The sequence below is a fragment of the Typha angustifolia genome, chromosome 1, assembly GCF_048772165.1.
Source record: "Typha angustifolia cultivar Huaian chromosome 1, ASM4877216v1, whole genome shotgun sequence".
Lineage (NCBI taxonomy): Eukaryota > Viridiplantae > Streptophyta > Magnoliopsida > Poales > Typhaceae > Typha > Typha angustifolia.
In genome coordinates this window covers 8528738-8547824 of record NC_133239.1, presented here as the reverse complement: position 1 = coordinate 8547824, position 19087 = coordinate 8528738, and the positions used below count along the sequence as shown (strand labels likewise).

Sequence of the window (19087 nt, the reverse complement as noted above, 5' to 3'; positions counted from 1 at the left end):
TGGTCGGAGCAAAAATTAGGAGGTAGACTGACTACCAGCACGATTGCCACTTGTCTGATATTTCATGATACACTATATTTATTTTGGTGATGCTTTTTTTAAAGTTATTTCCTTTTGTTTTTGTTTCAAAAAAATGTTGTATATTCTCACGGATTGGTTTTCATGATAAGTGATTAAGTGCTTGAGTTAGGTTTACCAAAACAACTTAGATATTGGCTTAGAGTGAGCTATTGACATTTAGAAGAGATTGCTTTGGCGTAGGGGTTGCACTGGGTATCTGTCACCAATCCTTTATTGGGTGTGTGTTCATTACCTTAGTTGTCAAAAGGTTTAGAAGCATGTTGATAAATATCTAGATATTAATAAAGTTTCTTTTACTTGCCTTTATTTAGTAATAAGAATGTTAGAGAAGTTGACTTCTATATGTCTAGTATTAAATTAGGATTGCATAAATTTTACTGATAATTGAAAGCTGACTTGCAATTAATTTAGACTTGTGGATGATATGAGCTCTCATGTTATTGAGTATCTGAACTTTTGATTGTTGCATCGAGTGAATTTTTCTAGGTATTACGTCATGACGTTGTGTAATTTTATACTGCTAATATAGGAAATATAAGTCTAAATATTGATGGGTTATGGGGGTAGTTCAACCATTTATTGGTATTGTTCTATTTAAATAATTGAGATGTCAGAACGTCTGCAAAGTAAATTATGGGGGTGCATGCTTCAAACTTATAGTTAATGCCTTTTTCTTAATTAAAATTATGTTTGTGTTATTGGCCAATAAGGATGTTGCTTACTTACTCCTTGGTTAATTGAAAATGGGGTTGGCTTGTGGACTATTCTTCCATCTGTATTTGGATTTGATGATTATAAAGTTATTTAATAATTGGAAGCAGTGTGACGTGGGTATTATCTAAGGTCATTTCTAAGTCGGTAGTTACGATAATCATTAATAGGAAATTTATTGACTAGTGACGTTCAATTCTCTATTGGTGGATGACTAATGACTAGTCATGATTAGATTGAGTATTTAGGCTCTCAAAATTCTATATAATTAGTAAAATTAGTCATGGGGTGAATAAGGAATGATATCACGTGATCTTCCTTTAAAAGGTTTAGTTATTTGGGAGTTATATGGTTGCTAATAAATATCTAGTTTGTTAGTGGTAAAAATAGTTATCTTTTGATTTCAGTGTAGCTAATGACTTATGGTAGTTGACATGAAGATCTTATTGGAGAATTGTTTATTTAGACTGCTAATTTTGATAATACCTTAACTTATTGGAGTATTATTAGGTAGAACAATGAGAGTTTAGAAATGATATGAAGAATGATTTATGCAACTCCTTACCTTGGTTGAAGCGAGACTCTTTGAGCCAAGTGTTCATTGTTGGTCTTATCATAATGTAAGTTTATCATTTGATTGTTAGTGTGTGCGTTCTATTTTAATTCATTGGTTGTGGTATAAATCTTCTTTTTGTAGAAAGTTTAGTAGATAGTTATTTACAAAATTCAAATTATTGATGACTTATTATTAGTAAATTAATGTGTGGGTAGACAGATAGATAGAAATAGCTAGAAAGTGAAAATAAATGTTTGCAAATTATTGGATCACTTCGATCTATGAGAGCTATATATTTTGATCTTATCATGAAAAGTTTGATGACCTTTAGTTTTGGTTGATACTGAATGACTGCGATTCCTTGTGGTGTCTAGTTGGTTTGTGTTCTAGTCGTCTTTGGTAAAGATGATTGTTTATCCGATTTGCTAATCTAGACAGAACTAAACATAGAACTTTGTTACGAAGGCAATAAGGATTGATCCAATCGTTGGAATGATCTTAGATTATGATATGTTGTTCATCTGGAAGTTAGAAACCTAATGCAACTAGAATCTCGTTGATCGGATTAGTAAATCAAAAGTTATGAAGGGAATGATGACCAAGTGTCAAAAAGTGGCGATATGGACTTGAATTATGTGTTTAAGGTTATGGGAGATGATGATGGCTATGATGGATGGATTAATGCTTTGAACAAGATGAGCTAAGAGAAGAGAGCTTCTAGATATGGCTAGTCATTAGAGTGAGGAGAGAGAAGCGATGGATGATTAACCTCGGACGTAGATGAGAGCTTGGGTGGGATACCGAGGAGGAGGAAGGAGGGGGGAGAAGTTGGCTCAAGCCTAGATATAAAACAAGTTCTAAGAAGTAATAATTATAAGTTGGCTGCTTTTTTACATATTAAGAGGCTAGCTAATCATCTAAATACTCTACAAACCCTATTACGAAATAACTCTGAACCCCCTTTAATTGCATTCGAACGCAAAAAAAATAAGATTTTAGATATGCGAACAAGAATTAGGTGTTCGAATAGCCAAAAAATGTACTCTATATGTGCGAAAGTAAATTAGGTGTTCAAATACCCTCCACTTGCATTCGGATGCACCTGCTAGAAGTTATCTTATTTTCCTGAAACAAAAATAGAAAATAATACAATTTGAAATTATTTGATTGTGTCCAATCTATATCTAAATCAAGAATCGCAACAGTTTGGTATTTTGGATCCTTAGATTTGATCCCTAGTTAATGATAAGGTATATTCTTTTAGCAGATTTCGAGTTAGATCTAATATCTAAAATTTAGTCTAAGGATTGATGGTGTAGCCCAAGTTAGGGCATGCATTATAATGATCAGTTGTGGGCAAATTTTAGTTACGAGCGTAACTTTGCATAAGCCTAAGTTACAAATTTGGTAATCTAAGATGCATATTATGTGGTGTAGTATTGATTCAGAAGATATAGCAAAAACTAATTTTAGTTTTATTTATTTATTTTATTATTATAAAGTAAGCTAGATAGCTTGTAGCCCTTGCGTGGGCATTAGGATCTGCCTATGGTTATATATTTTGGAGCTTGTTGCGGCTTATAATATTATGTGTTTCTTTCTACTTTATATTATTTGTGAAAATATTGGCTTTTATCTTATTTATTGTGTTGAAACATTGACTAATAGATTACGTGGACATTATGTGTATGTTAAAATGCTTGACTATTTAGTATTTTCTAAAACATAAGATGTTGATTTGTTTTTAGTAGGATGCTGAATAATTTAGTGTTTTATGAAATAAACTTCGTGATATTTTTATATAAAAATAAAATACTGAACTTATCAAAATAAAATATGTCTATTTTAGTATTAAGTTTGAGGTATAATTTATTCGAATAAATAAATTTTAAAATAGTGCTAATTCGGTCAAAAAGCCAAAACTTTCTTCTAAAGCGGAGCACGCCAGTGCATTTGCTGCCTTGCCGACGCGTGGCGTCGCTTTCTCGACTCTGGCTTTCCCGCTGTCCCGAACGCTTCCAACCGCGTGCATCTGCGGAGCGCGAGGACCGATGGATAAAAGGATCGCATCAGGCGACACCAAAATTTTACCAACGTAATCCCGCTACATTACAGAAAAGTTCGGCCGCCGAACTGAACCAGGACGAGAACGTCGAGAAGGAAGTCTTATCCTTGCGGAAAGTTTGGTTAGTTAATTACAAAGTACGATATTTCCACCCTCAAGACATCGAACGTGGCACTCTGTATTAAAGAACTTGCAAGGTTTCAAAGTCATGGAAAAACTATAGTAGACTTGACCTCATTTCCTATCCAGTTATTTATCTTGATGACTAGATCGTATCTCGTATAAGACCAATTTGAACGAGTCGAGCCAGCAGAAGCGGTAAAAATACTTTTGGAATTTGCGCAAGAGACGGGAATTTTTGACCAAACAAGAAGTCTCAAATTAATTTTTACCAAAATAGGTTATTCTTCAAATTTAATATTAACTGTAGCTATCAGTAAAATGTTAATAAAATTAATATTTTATTTTTAGATAGTAACGCAAACAAGATCAACATTAAAATGCTAATCTTATTAACAGTTTATATATATAAAATACTAAATTTATTAGTAGTATATTTAAAAATTTTAATAGATTCAACTAAGTTTGTCTTTGTTTTATTTTTATTTTCCCACATAAAATATTTATCAAATCAGCATCTTATATATAAGAAAATAATACTGAACTTGTTAGTGTTTTTTTTTTCTTTTAAATATATTAATAGTTTAAATGTTTTTGTGACAACTACAATAAATATATAGTTTTTATAATATATTACTAATAGCTATATTGAGTGGTAAAGTTTTGAAGCGCTAGTTGGTCAAAAACTCACGACGGTGTTAGTATTTTTCCAACCTATTTGACTACTTTCTCTGCCATGATTGCGAGGAGTTTAAACGAGAAAGAATTGGGGTGAAAATATCAGCGAACTAGCTTAAAAAGTTAAATCCTGACACTGTGGAAACCATTCCCCCGTCTCCCACCGTTGTTGAGGGAGAGGAGGAAGCAGCAAAGAGAAGGAATACAACAACAAGAAGAAGAATAAAGACTCCCTCTGATTCCAATCCTTATACTTGGAGAAAGAATAACTCCACTATTCCCCGAATAGAACACTCTACCATGGCTCCTCGTCTTCTCCTCCTCCTTCTCTTCTCCCTCCTCTCGAACTCTCTCCCCCGCCAGTCCTTCGCCGCGGGGGTGTTCAATGTCCGTCATCGGTTTGCCGGCCGGAATATCACCATCGTCGATCTCGCGTCGCACGATCGCCGCCGCCACGGTCGCGTCCTGGCGGCCGTCGATCTCCCCCTCGGCGGTCTCGGCCTCCCCACCGCTACGGGGTGAGATACTTCGCACGTAATTCGATTCTTTGGTTCTTTTAATTGGATCAATTTGATTAGTTCCGGCGTTTCGTTTGAAAAATTAGGCTCTATTTTGCTCAAATTGGGATCGGGACCCCCTCGAAGAGCTACTACGTGCAGGTCGACACGGGAAGCGATATTCTTTGGGTGAATTGCATCTCCTGCTCTCGTTGCCCGACAAAAAGCGATCTTGGGGTATTCTTCCTTTTAGTTTCTTCTCTTAGTTCACATCAATTTTTATTACTTGTTGGGATTTGATGGTCGAAATGGGAATTTGGGATTTGGGTATTGGAGTGCAGGTAGAATTGACGCTGTATGACCCGAAAGCTTCTCAAAGTGGGAGCTTGGTATTTTGCGAGGAAAGCTTTTGCACATCAGCATATGGGGGAGAGATCCCGGAGTGCTTGCCGAATGTGCCGTGCCAGTACAGTGTGACGTACGGCGATGGTAGCTCGACTGTTGGGTATTTCGTCACGGATTATTTGCAATATGACCAAGTAACGGGTAATCATGAAACGAAACAAGTCAATGCAAGTCTTACATTTGGGTGAGTTGTGTCTTTATTAATAATTTTTTTTTTGGAAAAACAGAAAAGATTATATTGAAATAAGTAGATGAGATACAAGCTCGCATCCAAGAGATAAATATTTCATGAAAATTCATTTTGGACAGAGTTTTTAGAATTACATTCTACGAAATTCTATCGTAAGCCTTTCTAAATCTATCTTAACGAGAATAAAAGAATGCACGGGATTTTTATTAGTAAAGATAGAATGAACCACTTCCTGGGCCAAGATAATATTATCAAGAATATGGCTCCTAGTTAGAAAAGCAGACCGCTCAGACCTAATGATATTTTGCAGAATAGTCTTAATTTGATTATCCAAGAGTTTAGTTAGGATGCTATACACAATGTTAAGAGGGCAATCAACCGGTAGCCGATGACCTTTGTCGGGCAAGGGCACTTAGGGATAAAGGTTAAAAGAGTTTGACCCTAACCGAAAGGAAGATACGAATTAGTTTGAAAAAATTGAAAAGCTTTGAACAAAACATATTGAATAATATCCTAATAATTTTTGAAGAAATCATTGGAGAAACCATTTGGACTAGGTGCCTTGCCTGTCGGCATCAACTAAACAGTCGATTTGACCTCAGCAAGTGTAATAGCCCTGACAAGATCATCATAGCAAACGGGGTTAAGCCTACGAAGGGAGGGCCAACTTTCGGACTAATGGTACTTGCTTAGATGGCCGAGAGGACGAAAGGGGTTTTACTTGGGCCAACTATGGCGGCATAGAGGACTAAGAAGACTTTAGCAGTAGCCTCTTTCCAACCCAACACGATATTACTCGCCGCTCCGGTGCCAACAACAAAGTAACCACTCTAGGTGGGATGCAGTCTACGAAGGAATAGAGAGGATTTTCTACTTGTGAGATGAGATTCAATCAAAACAAACTAATTAGGGTTATGCATATAAAGGAGACGAAGAAAGAAGGAGAGGCCTTCACTTTTGGCGATCCCTCTATAATTCTAAGATAAGATTCTCATCAGAAAACCATGTCTTTAGGGTTGGAGTCCTAGGTCTTGCCATCGTCCCCCAAAAGAGGCTTGCGACCTTTGAAGCGGCCACGCCATGCTTTAGGCTTGAGGAGAGCAGCAACCTTCACATTAGTAGCCTATGGGGTAATCGCCCTACACTGCTTTAGGGAGGCTCTCGAGATTGAGGGAACCAACTCTAGATCTTGTGGCCTGCTCCTCAGTAGAAGCGAAGGCTATGACAAGCTGACTCACAAAGACCTAAGGATCCAAGCACATTAGGGAGATAGAGTTAGTGGAATGGGGCGTGGGCACCGATAGAGGATGAGTTTGGGATAGAGAGGGGTGGGAATGGAGTCACTAGGAGCGAAATGAACTAAGGGGTGGCACTCATTGATTGTGGGAAGCTCGGTACTAGAGGGCGGGGGGAAGGTTTGAGTGGGGGTAGGTAGGGGATAGGATAGATGAACTGACGAATCAGAGTTGGATGATATGGCAAGCATATGAGGGGATAGGAGATGAGGCACAAATTTGATCATTTGAGAAAAAGCCTTTCAAGCATACCACATGGGATGAAGCTGAAGGGACGTTCCCTTTAATATGAGTAGTGTCATTTGATTGGACTTGGTAGGAGATTCGTCGATTTTTTTTAAAATTAAGCGACAGAAGACAAGGCATGGATATCCTCGGGGTTGGGGAAAAGCCTAAGACTCTTGACATGTGGTAGCGCTACTTGGGAGGGAACAGTGCTCGTTGAGTGATGAGCGACATGTATTAGTAAGTCCCAAGCTACTGAGTCTCGAATCCCTATAGGTCCCATAGCTCGGAGTGCTTAGATTGTGCTTGGTGGCAACCTACCATGCGAACGACCCTCTTTGCACCCACTAGGCGTAGCAACAGACTCCTGGCCTCTAGGGGCCTGGCCTGCCACCCTATTCGACTTAGGATTATCAGTGGTGATGTCAGTGGTCCTATCGGTCGGTAAGCAACCGCCCTTGCCTTTGGGACCAACCTAACCTCCGACCAATGAGCTACCCCCATCACTAGCAACCCATTTGTGTCTTTAAGGAGCCAAGCTATTGCGTGGCCCTTTATGCAAGTGGGGTTGCACCCTAATCCAAGGATAAAAAAATGTTAGCTTCACTATCAACTACCTTTTGAGGAGTCACCCGCGGTAGCTGTGCTGAGGTTGGCCCTCCGCTCGACGGGGATCTCATAGGGGCAGCTCTGAGGGAAGCTACATTATTCTCAGCCAAGAACTGGAATAGAGCCCTATCTGATGCCTTATTCGACCATATTTAAAACAAACAGTAGGAATATTTTCATAAGCAACAGGTTGAAAGAATTGATGACCCGCATGGCCTACCTTTTTTCCCTTGTTTGAGGGGGAAGCCAAATCTACCTTGATACAGACCTAGGTGAACTTACCTCGTACTCTAGCTTGGGTGTAGGCGTCAACCTTCAGAGGTCTACCAAAGTTTGTTGCTATTTGCATGAGAATTTCTAGTTGCCAGTAATCAAATGGAAGACCGATGAATTGGACCCATATCAGTGCTGTTGTAATCTCCTCTCGAAGCGGTTGAAAGTCTAATTGCCATGGTATTAAGTTTAGGACAAGGTCTCTAAAGATCCACGGCCTTTTGGTGAGCACTCGGACCATGTCATCCTTGTTAGAGAATTTGAACCTGAAGAAGCCTATTGTCATGTCTTTGACCTGCATAGTACCAATGGGAGCCCATCTCTTGTTGGACTCCCTGGTTAGATAGAGAAGAGGAGGACGACCTAGAAATTTACCTATAAGGTCGAATAGCCACTCCTCATGACTAGCAAGCAATAGGTCTGGATCAATAGTAAACGAGCCAACTGAGGCTCCTTTCACTCTCTGCAACAACAAGCCTGAGGATAGAGATGTTTCCTTCAGTGATTGCAAAAGTCAATCGTTCTTGAAAGCTGTGCCCATGGGATGGGTCCCGAATTACTGGCATCCACGTTCCAACTGTTCTTGGCCTCTAAGGTAGTTGTTTGTGGACGAATCACGACCGGTGTGGGAGGGGGAGGGTCTGGGGTTGGTTGCTCAGACAACAAAGTATTTTTGGGAGGAGGGGGAATGGAGTAGAATTGCTCGTCTCAAAATTTTTTTCCCTATAGGTCATTGCCTCTTTATGATGCCTGTAGTTGGGATTCATAATTGGTATGCTTCTTTATCATTTCTTTCTACTGATTTTCTTTTTCTTTTTCTTTTTTTTTTGTTCAATTTAATTGAATTTGAGCAGCATCTGTTTTCTTAGGCTTCCGTTTTGCTTTGGTACAGGTGTGGTGCGCAGCAAACTGGAGATTTGGGCTCTTCAAGTGAAGCCCTTGATGGAATTCTTGGTTTTGGTCAGTCAAATTCATCAATGATATCACAGTTAGCTTCGTCTGGAAAGGTGAAGAAGGTGTTTGCTCATTGCTTAGATACCGTAAATGGTGGTGGAATTTTCGCCATAGGAAATGTGGTGCAGCCAAAAGTGAAGACAACACCATTAGTACCTAATCAGTATGTTCTGTTATCCGAATGAATCTGTTCAATAAGTATGTCTCTCATTGTTTTATATTTCTTATGATGGTCATACGCTTCTTCATTTTTTCCACTACATATTGTTAATCTATGCAGTCTCTTTGCTCTTAAATGCATATTGTAAATTTTTTATGCCATACTGATGTTACTCAAAGACTATATAAATAATTGACATAATTCAATTTTATAAGATAATCTCACTTATAAGAAATATATCTAGGAAAGTCTGCATGCATTGTGTGACATCCTTTACAGAAAAGATAGTTTGTTTGATGAGTGATAGTAATGTAGAGGGTTCATTCTATACTTTGAGGTCATATATTTTGCTTGAATTATTTTGACATTTGAGAGGATTACTTGATGTGACGGTAAGGCTTATTGTTGCTTCAAAGAGATCGTGGGTTCAGGTCTTGGTAATAGCCTCCTTAGACATACGATGAGGCTATGTATACGTCTCCTCAGACGTTGCGTAGGCAGGAGCCCTATGTACTTAGACACCCTTTCTAAGTCTTATGGAAGTTAGGCAGTCTACAAAACTTAACATGGTCTCCTCAAATTAGTCTACGAGTACGGGTGTCAATCAAATTTGCCACTTACGTGTTGCTTGAGCTTGAGCAAACTTTACAAGCTTGAAAGTTGAGCTCTAGTTGACTGCTTGCTTGAGCTAGGGTTACATACATACACAGCTGAACTATTAGACCACTAGACTTATAGAATTTAGTGGCTTCTAATATCTAAGTATGTGAAGCATGATACACACACACATATATGTATGTATATATATATATACATATATATATATATATATGTATATATATATATATGTATGTACATATATATATGTATGTGTGTGTGTGTGTATTCGGGTCGAGATCGGCCACTAAGAAAAACTATATATATTGTCGGTTGTATTAATCTTATTGGTTACTTGTATCGGATCAGACTACTTTTTAATAATACAATCTTAAAGGCTATGTATACGTCTCCTCAGACGCTGCGTAGGCAGGAGCCCTATGTTTTTAGACACCCTTTCTAAGTCTTATGGAAGTTAGGCAGTCTACAAAACTTAACATGGTCTCCTCAAATTAGTCTACGAGTACGGGTGTCAATCAAATTTGCCACTTATGTGTTGCTTGAGCTTGAGCAAACTTTACAAGCTTGAAAGTTGAGCTCTAGTTGACTGCTTGCTTGAGCTTGGGTTACATACATACACAGCTGAACTATTAGACCGCTAGACTTATAGAATTTAGTGGCTTCTAATATCTAAGTAGGTGAAGCATGATACACACACACACACATACATATATCGAGATCAGCCACTAAGAAAAACTTTATATATTATTGGTTACTTGTATCGGATTTGACTACTTTTTAATAATAAAATTTTAAATATTATTTAAAATACATAATTTTTTTAAAAATTTAGAAAAATAATTAAAAAATAAGAAAATAAAGATCAATCATATATAAAGCCGAAAGTAAAATAACTTAAAACCTTGATGAATTCTGAGCTAAATTTGATAAAGTTCTATACTTGTAAATTATTTGTGCAAAAGTGAGATGAAGAGATTCTACAATAATAAAAAAATAGAGTTAAAAGAGTGGGGGAGAAAGTAAAAGAGAAATGAGAAAAAAATATAAGAAAAAAATGATCACTCGAATTCACTAGAATGCAGAGTAGCTGGTGGGGCCCACAAGGATTGGTTGCTAGATGAGCTCAATAGCTCGATGAAGTGTGAAGGGTGGGAGGAGAGTATGTGTGAGATATATAGTATAAAAATTAAAAAATTAAAAAGAAAGTAGCTGGGGACATCGATTACCAATGTCTTAGAGGTTAGATCTATTTTAGATTCGATTTGAACTTTTAAAAATTTTCGGCCGAGTTTTAGCAAATAAGACCAAAACTAGCTAACCTCGGACCTAACGATATCAGAATTCGCCGATTTTGGAAACTATGCTACTAGAGCCATGAGATTTTGAGCCTAATTGAGTTATAAGCTTGAGTTGACTTGGTGATAAACTGAGCTGAGGTCAAGTAGTATTGACCTTATTGGAATTGAGCTCAAGCTTGGTTTCTATAAATTTTAAGCTGAACCAAGCTTTGCTGGCATGAGCTAGACTCATTTACACCCTATTGTAGTATGAGTCCTTTCGAATAAGATACTTATTTTTAGTTGAAAAAGTTGGTTGCTTTATTCACATATTCTCTCGTTATCTCTTCTATATGCTCTTCTTTATGTACTTTTTAAATAAATGTGTCTTCTTTTTCTTGATTTATCCTAATTTTATTTCCATTTTTTCATGATGCAAATCAGTCAAATCCTACCAAATAGATATTAGGCTAGTTTGATCTCTATTTATTTTTTTATTAATTCATGATGTAAACCGTTAAGGCAAGTCTACTTAAGTCATGTGAGCTATTAAGACAAGTCTAAATATGTACGAAAGTCCTCAAGAGAAGTCTAGTTAGATCAATTAAGTTTTTAAGACAAGTTTAATTAAGTCATATAAGTTTTTAAGGTAAATCCTAATTTGTATCATGTAAGCATTTAGAGCTAGTCTTAGTAGAACCCATTATAGCTGATCTCTATATATAGGGCAATGTTGGGCTCCTTTGTTTAATAATCCAAGCAGTGAGAAATTTTTTGAGTCTTGAGTTTATTTTAGGTATAAGAGTAAGATAATATATAAGCAGAAGTACATTAATCTCTTTCTACTGTGCTCCATCTTCTTCCTTCACCATCACCACCACCTCTATCCCTCCTACAATCAAAACCATCATCTTCCATCCACTCCATCAGCCTAGACTCTCTTGTTGCGGATCCACTATAATTGGTCCGTGACAATTTAGTATCAGAGCTCAAGTGCCCCTAGGCAGTTTATAACAATATGGTATTAGAACTGTCATTATCCTCGGACAAGATGACAACCATATGCTAGATGGCGGCAAGATTGGCCGTAGAGACGTCCACAACTAGGGATCCTCCGATTGTAACTGGTGCGGCAATAGAGACTAGCAACTTATCATCAATACTCCACCTTCGCCGACTACCCAGTTGGAGGTATTGCAGACCTTGTGGTTACTAAAGTATCCATGGCAGAAATGGTGTTCTCTATTCATGAACTCTATGACGAACGGACACCACGGGCACAAATAGATAGGCATGGGGCAGAATCATGGCCAATGACGAATGCATCTCTAGGACCGAGCCACTTGTAGATAGGGTTTGGCTTGCAACAGGGCAGGGTAGACCCTAGCATGAACCACCTAGACCAAGACTAGAATTTAGGAGACTTGCAACTAGAGATTGTCCTGAGATACTTGTGGCTATTGCAGGCAATGGTTTGAATCAATGGGTTGTGGAGCCGATGGCACATTGGTCCTCTCTCCACGTGGTAGAAGGGACCCGTACTGAGAACAAGGATATGCAATCCACTAGAATGGCTCTATCGAGCGGATTAGTTCTTAGCCTACCAGGGGACCCCAGACCACGAGAAGGTCCTAATAGCGTCGTTCCACTTGGAAGATGTCGTGATAGATGGTTCCAGACAGCACAATAAACTCGTCTTGGGACGAGTTCACATCCGTCATATGTACTCAGTTCGGTCTGACTGAGTACGAAGACTTCCTCGCAATCATGGCTAAGCTAACTCAATAGACTAAGGTCCGAGCTTATCAGGAGTTCAAGAGGATTAGTAATAGTTTATGGATGCACAGACTTGGCCTTTAAAAGCACTTTCATCTCCAGCCTCTAGTGGGACATTCAAGCTAAGGTGAATGCTGCTTGTCCACGATCCTTATTGGAGGCTTTCTCCATTGCTCAAATAATTGAAGATAAGCTAAGCGAGTTTTGGAACACGTCATGAAGCAGCTGGATAGAATTGGAGGCGGGAGACACCCACTAGCCACCCGCAACCACTTTCATCACACTAGTTGGGCTGCCGTGACCAGCTAGGGATTGCTTTGCCTCGAGGTCTTTTCTAGAGGAGAGAGGACCTTCGAGAGCCCTATATGACAACTTACTCAACCCAAGTGGAAGATCGAAGGGTTAAAGGTCTAATGCTTCCATTGTGATGAAAAGTATACACCAGGGCACAAATGTGTCCGATAGGCGGTAATGATGATGCTCATGAAGAAAGCGAGCGGAGTTGAAAATGAAGGACAAGAGAAGGCTGAGCCACCTTGGGAGAAGATGGAGCTACGGGAGATGCCACCCCTATCGGCAGCTTCACCTGAAGATTGCTTCCATGGTTCTCACCTTGGGGATAAGGTGAAAAGAAGCGTGGTGGATTGATATAAACCAAGCTAGGTCCGATCAAATCATGAAGACATTGGGCTCGATAGATCAAGTCTATTTACTTTAATTAATTTATGATGTAAGTTAAGACAAGTCTAATTAAGTTATATGAGCTGTTAAGATAAGTCCAAATAAGTTATAAAAGCTCTTAAGGTAAGTCTAATTAAGTTAAGTAAGCCTTTAAGGCAAGTTCAATTAAGTTATATAAACTTTTAAAACAAATTCTAATTTGTGTCATGTAAAGCCTTTAAATCTACTCTTAGTAGGACTCATTGTACCTGATCTCTATATATAGGAGCGGTTGGGCTCCTTTATTTAATAATACAAGCATTGAGAAATTACATTAGCCTTGAGTTTATCTTAGGAGTAGGAGTAAGATAATCTAGGAGTAGAAGTACATTAATCTCTCTCAATTGGATTCCATCTTTTTTCACCATCACCACCACCATCATCCCCCCTACAATTGAAACCCACCACTTTTCATCCACTCCATCAACTATCATTCACCCTAATCAAAGTCTAGACTCCCTTATTGTGAATCAACTATAATTGGTCCATAACATCTTGTTGCTTAAAAGCTTATTGCTCAATTTACCCAAGGTTCTAAATCTTGATATCAAAATCGAAATCAGAATTAAAATCGGTTGCTAGAAAAAAAAAAAACGATATGTATCAACTGTATTTGGTCATATTGGTCGTCTATATTAGATCGGATTATTTTTTCATTACATAAAATTTTGAATATAAATTGAAAATCCAGAAATTTTTAAAAAATTTAGAAAAAATAATAGAAAAATAAATAAAAATAAAATTAGCTGCATATAAGACCTTAAAACTAAAGAAAAAACTCACTAAAAATTATAGTGAATTTCGAACTAAATTTGGTTATTTTTGTGCTTGTAAATTACTACTGTAAAAGTAAGATGAAAGGGGAAAGATCTCTCTCTTCACTGTTACAACAATAAATGAAAAGGGAGTTAAAGAATGGGCGATAAAACCAGAAGAAATGAGAAAAAAAACTGTTCACCTTATTTCGCTGGAGTATAAAGTAGTCGGTGGGGCTCATCATATTGATTGTTGGATGAACTCAGTGATGTGTGAGAGGTGAAAGGGAAATGTGTGTGAGAGATAGAGGATAAAAATTAAAAACTTGAAAAAAGGCAGCTGAGGACATCAATTATAAATATCTCTTAGGTCAAATCCATTTTAGATTTAACTTGCATCTTATAAAAAATTAGTTTCGGTCAATCCAATCGACATGGTTGATCTTAGACCGATACTGGTCACTATTTGGGTTGGGATCCAACTTGAGATCGGCTAATTTTGCAAACCATGAATTTACCAAGTATTGCTTAAGTGAGGTCTTAGTCATCTAGGAACATTGCCAAAATTCAATAGAGCTAAGTTAAGGAGGTCAATAAAATTGTTATAAACGGGGTTATCTAATATGAACCGGTTTTGGGTGGCTAAGATGGAAGGGAATGGCATGATTTAAGGGTAGTAAGGCTATGGATAGTGGTGGTCTTGGTAAAGGCTCAGTGCGGTTTGGTGGTGAAGTGGTGCGACTCAGTTGAGGAGATGGCTAGCATTGGGGTAGCGAGGTGGGATGGCATTTATGAGTGGAGTATGTTGATGATCAGAAGGGAAGAAGAGGGAGGAGAGGTCGGCCCTAAGAGTCTAGGGAGATCGGCAAACCAAAGAGAGAAGGGGGTGGCCAGCCTTGGTGTGCTCGGTGGCTAGGGTTGAGGTGAAGAGTTTGATAGAGATAGAGAGGAGATATTAGGGTTTTGGGTAGATAAACTGCATTTGTATAATAATGAAATAGGTTGTTCTCCACATAAATATAGATGCTAACTCAACTTGGACTCAAATTAAGACTTTATTGCAATAAGTAACTAGCTCAACCGAGTAGATAACCAACTAGGACTCTATTAAAATAGCAGGTGACTTATTCAATTGGGACTCTATCTAATTAGATAAAGTTGGCTCGACCTATCAAGCCCAATGTCCTTAGAGGTGATCCAATCAAGTCTAAATCACATCATTATCATAATCCCTATGTTAGTATTTCTATGTTAGAATTATGGTGAACCAATTAGCTGTCTAGTCCACACTAGAATTTTCCAATTAGTATTCAAGAGTAAGCTCCAAATTGTGTATATAAAATTCTAGAGTTGTATGACTTTCTCATGAAATATCCGATTTTAGTATTTTAGGTGCAAAAAACACAAGCTACTAGGATTTGAAAGACATGTAGTTAATTATCATCAAAATCACAAAGTAACACTATTCGATATTGTTTATCACTTCAAATTGCTCAATCAAATCGCTTTTAACTATACACGGATACTTTTGAGCTGAAATAAAACTTTAAACTGTAAGGAACCAGGCAATGCTGAATTTCTTTAGTTTGAAGTTTGAACATAGTGGAGAGTGTTTAGACCATGGGAATTAGGTAGATGTTGTGACATCTTTTAGAGAACCTGTGATTGTAGGACATGATTCAATGAATAGCTGAACAAGATCCTTTTTCCTTTTCTATGTTATTTGTAATAGTTAGTTAATAGTTTGTTTACAGAAGAAATAAAATTTTCAGTCAGTCGAGGAGCAAGTTTCAGGATAGGGTGTTTGAATGCCCTCAAGGCCATTTGAATGCCCCCAAGGCCGTTCGAACACATTTACCCGAGAGCTAAAAAATTAATTAAGCATTTGAATGCCCTTAAGGCTGTTTGAACACCTTTAAGGCCGTTTGAACGCATTTTCTCGAGAGTTAGAAAATAAATTGGTATTTGAATGCTCTCAAGGCCATTCAAATGCCCGATGGCAAGGAACTCTAGTTTAGATATTTTACTTAAGTGTTTTTGTTTATGTTAGGCAATATGATTCGAGCCTATTCGATCCTATTGTCAAGTCTAGTCGAGTTAGGGAGCCACCTATAAATAGATGTGGTGTGCACCTAGATAGTCATCTTGGATTTTTGAAGTTAATTTGCAAGATCGTCTCCTTCCATCTTGTTCGACTACCTCCAAGCTTTAGATTCCTAGCCACCATCTAGGATATTCATTGCTTCCTTCCTCTTTATCTAGCCACAATTCTTTGACCCTAAGGAACGGCCCTACTTCTTCTCTATCCCTTTCTTACCGACTATTTCAACTTCCACTATTGTCATCTCTACCACCTTACCATAACCTTAGGCCGATTACCACCATGTCTCTTTGGCCTCCTCTTTCCTCAATCCATCCCGAATCTATCTCAATTTTAAAAGTACTTTACCATCTAACCATTGGATCTCTAATTCACTCTTAACTTTGGTGATCCGCGGTAACTCTAACTTTCTCTATGTGATTGGAATCCAGTTTTGTCTTCGGATTTGGACTCATAGTGGTCATGGGGTTAGGAAGGTGATCATTACATTATTATGAGACACATCTATAATTTGTATTTTGTTATTCTAAAGGAATTCCCTTTTCCTTGTTAAATGAATAGAGACGGACAATTTTATATCCATTTCCTACTTAGCAATTATTCTACACATAAAGGAGACATAGATTAACATGATATTTTTTATTGTTTTGATCTACAAGGCTTGCATTGCTTTTCATAATGGTAATGGTTACCTCCTATACAGAAGTGGCCACGGGTTTGGTCATTGGAAATAGCCTCTCCAGTAATGGGGTAAGGCTGTGAGCATCTTGTGCATCCTAGACTCCACAGTTTTAGGAGCCTTGTGGACTAGGACTACCTTACTTTGTTCTAAATATTCGTGTGTAATACGTTATTTTTGAGTGTTATTTAAGTACTTTAGGATGTAAATGTTCTATTTTTTAAGTGTTTTCTTTATAAAGTAAACAATACCCTAATTTTCCTTACATATTGGATTTTGAATGTGTTTTAATTGATAAATCTTTCACTACCTCAGGTTACATTACAATGTCAATCTAAAGGCAATTGAAGTTGGTGGTACCTTTTTGAAGCTTCCAACTGATCTTTTTGTAACTGGGGGTAATAGAGGAACAATTGTTGACAGCGGTACAACCCTCTCTTATCTTCCAGATGCGGCATATAAGCCGTTGATGAATGCAGTATAACACCTTCTCTTTTAATTGCCAATTTCAATTATTATATGTTTAATCTTACTCGCTTCAATTTTTTTTAGGTACTTTCCAACCATCAAGATTTGAGCTCCCATATCATTCAGGGTTTCCAATGCTTCAGTTATACAGGAAGGTATATAGCATTGATTTACAATCTTCACTTTCCTGATGTATTTTAATTGGGAGATTTAGGGAGTAATTCTTATTCTTATCTTGTCTAAAGTAAGCATCACTTCTGCTTCCATGAATAGAATATCAAAAAAATAAGAGAACTCTATTTTTTTTTAATTGATATGAAGCTATGCTGTCAAACTAATTCTTGCTTATAATTTCTGATGAAGTATGGGCTTCATGCAAAACATTTTTATGTAGTTCTATCATATGTATGTCATAGTATTGTTTTTTATATATATACTAGAGTTCATAACTTGTGGGGTTGTTCTTATTTAGCTCTTTTTCTCATTTGTTCTTTAGAGGTGAAGAAATTATCTAAGTAGGATATCCTAATCTTTGTCCTTTCTCTAGCCTTTTTCCATGTTTAAAGTAAGTTTTGCAGGGTGGCTCATCAATTTTAGCCCTATATGACACCTGTAGTGTGAATACTGCCAGTTGGCCTCATTGGATTCCTGGAAATTATTTCTTGTTTGCATTACTGTTGAGCAGGAATGCATCACCATATTTAAGATGGTTGGTGTCAAAATTGATAGTCGAAAAATATGTTGATTCCTTTGAAGAGTTATCTAGTTTCCAACAAGATCTTTGACACTCAGAAGGTTCTAGTACCAAGAGTCTAGCACAGTGTTTGGTCTGTCTACATAATAAAAACCATGAAACCTGGTCTCTCCATTTAGAAGTGTGAAAGTACTGTTCTAGAGGACTGCTTCGTTGCTCAAAACATCAACAAAGGTAGTGCTAGTTGAAAAATCTAATGTAAATATAGTATGAATGCAATGTTTTGGAGAACAATCAACCCAAACAAGTAACTAAAATAAGATATAGTAAGTAATAACTGACAATAAGTTAATCGATTAAAATGATCACTACTACATGGAAGGAGAGAAAACGACTCGAATAAGATAGTAATTTCTTCAACTCTCAAATAGATATGTTGACAGTAGAAATGCCTACAATAAGGTGCAAGGAAAAACTTTAGAGTTTAGATTTACCAATAAATAAAATAGTAGTACTTTTACTTTGAAATCAAATCTTTCTTTTCACATCCGAGCACCCAGAGATTCTCTTTTACTACTGGAATCTTCTGGGTAGCAACAGTAACCAATGAAAAGTAGAGATTGAAGAATGAAAGAGGTTTAGAGAGGAAGTAGAAGAGAATAGAGAAAAATCTTAAGATAGAGTAGGAGAAAGGGGGGGAGAGAGAGAGAGAAGAAGACCGCATGAGAGAAAATGAGAGATTTCAAATAATTCTTATTCTATCGTTCCTTGTTTCTCATGCTCTTAAATAGGTTAACAACTTTGATTCGAGCTGATTCTAATAAAAATTTATTTCCTAATAGGACTCTAATTGATCATCTTACCTAAATTGATGAACCAAATTTAGGTAATAAATCAATGTAGACATTCTTCACATATAAGCTTACCATAACTATCAATTGAGTTTCTAATAGAAATTCATTTCCTAATAGGATCCTAATTGATTAGGTCTTACCTAAATTGATTAACCCAATTTAGATAATAACTCAATGTGGACATCCTCCGTATAAAGGTATACCATATCTATCAATTGACTAATTCAATAGATTATTTGAATTAAAAATCAACTCAAAAATTAAATGTGAAAATAAGTTGAGCCTAATTAGACCAATTAGACCCAAAATTGGACTCGAGCAACTTT

The 19087-nt window shown here is 37.2% G+C and overlaps 1 protein-coding gene across 1 annotated transcript in view; it reads left to right on the top strand.

Annotated features, from left to right (window-relative positions):
- Positions 1 to 4354: 4354 nt before the first annotated feature.
- The window catches only part of LOC140765658 (aspartic proteinase 36-like), a 37007-nt gene continuing 22274 nt past the window's right edge, over positions 4355 to 19087 (top strand). The window contains exons 1-6 of the mRNA XM_073104843.1: positions 4355 to 4729; positions 4816 to 4945; positions 5050 to 5297; positions 8598 to 8822; positions 17061 to 17223; positions 17298 to 17368. Coding sequence (XP_072960944.1) covers positions 4512 to 4729; positions 4816 to 4945; positions 5050 to 5297; positions 8598 to 8822; positions 17061 to 17223; positions 17298 to 17368 — 1055 coding nt within the window. The 5' untranslated portion in view covers positions 4355 to 4511. The remainder of the gene's footprint in view (positions 4730 to 4815; positions 4946 to 5049; positions 5298 to 8597; positions 8823 to 17060; positions 17224 to 17297; positions 17369 to 19087) is intronic.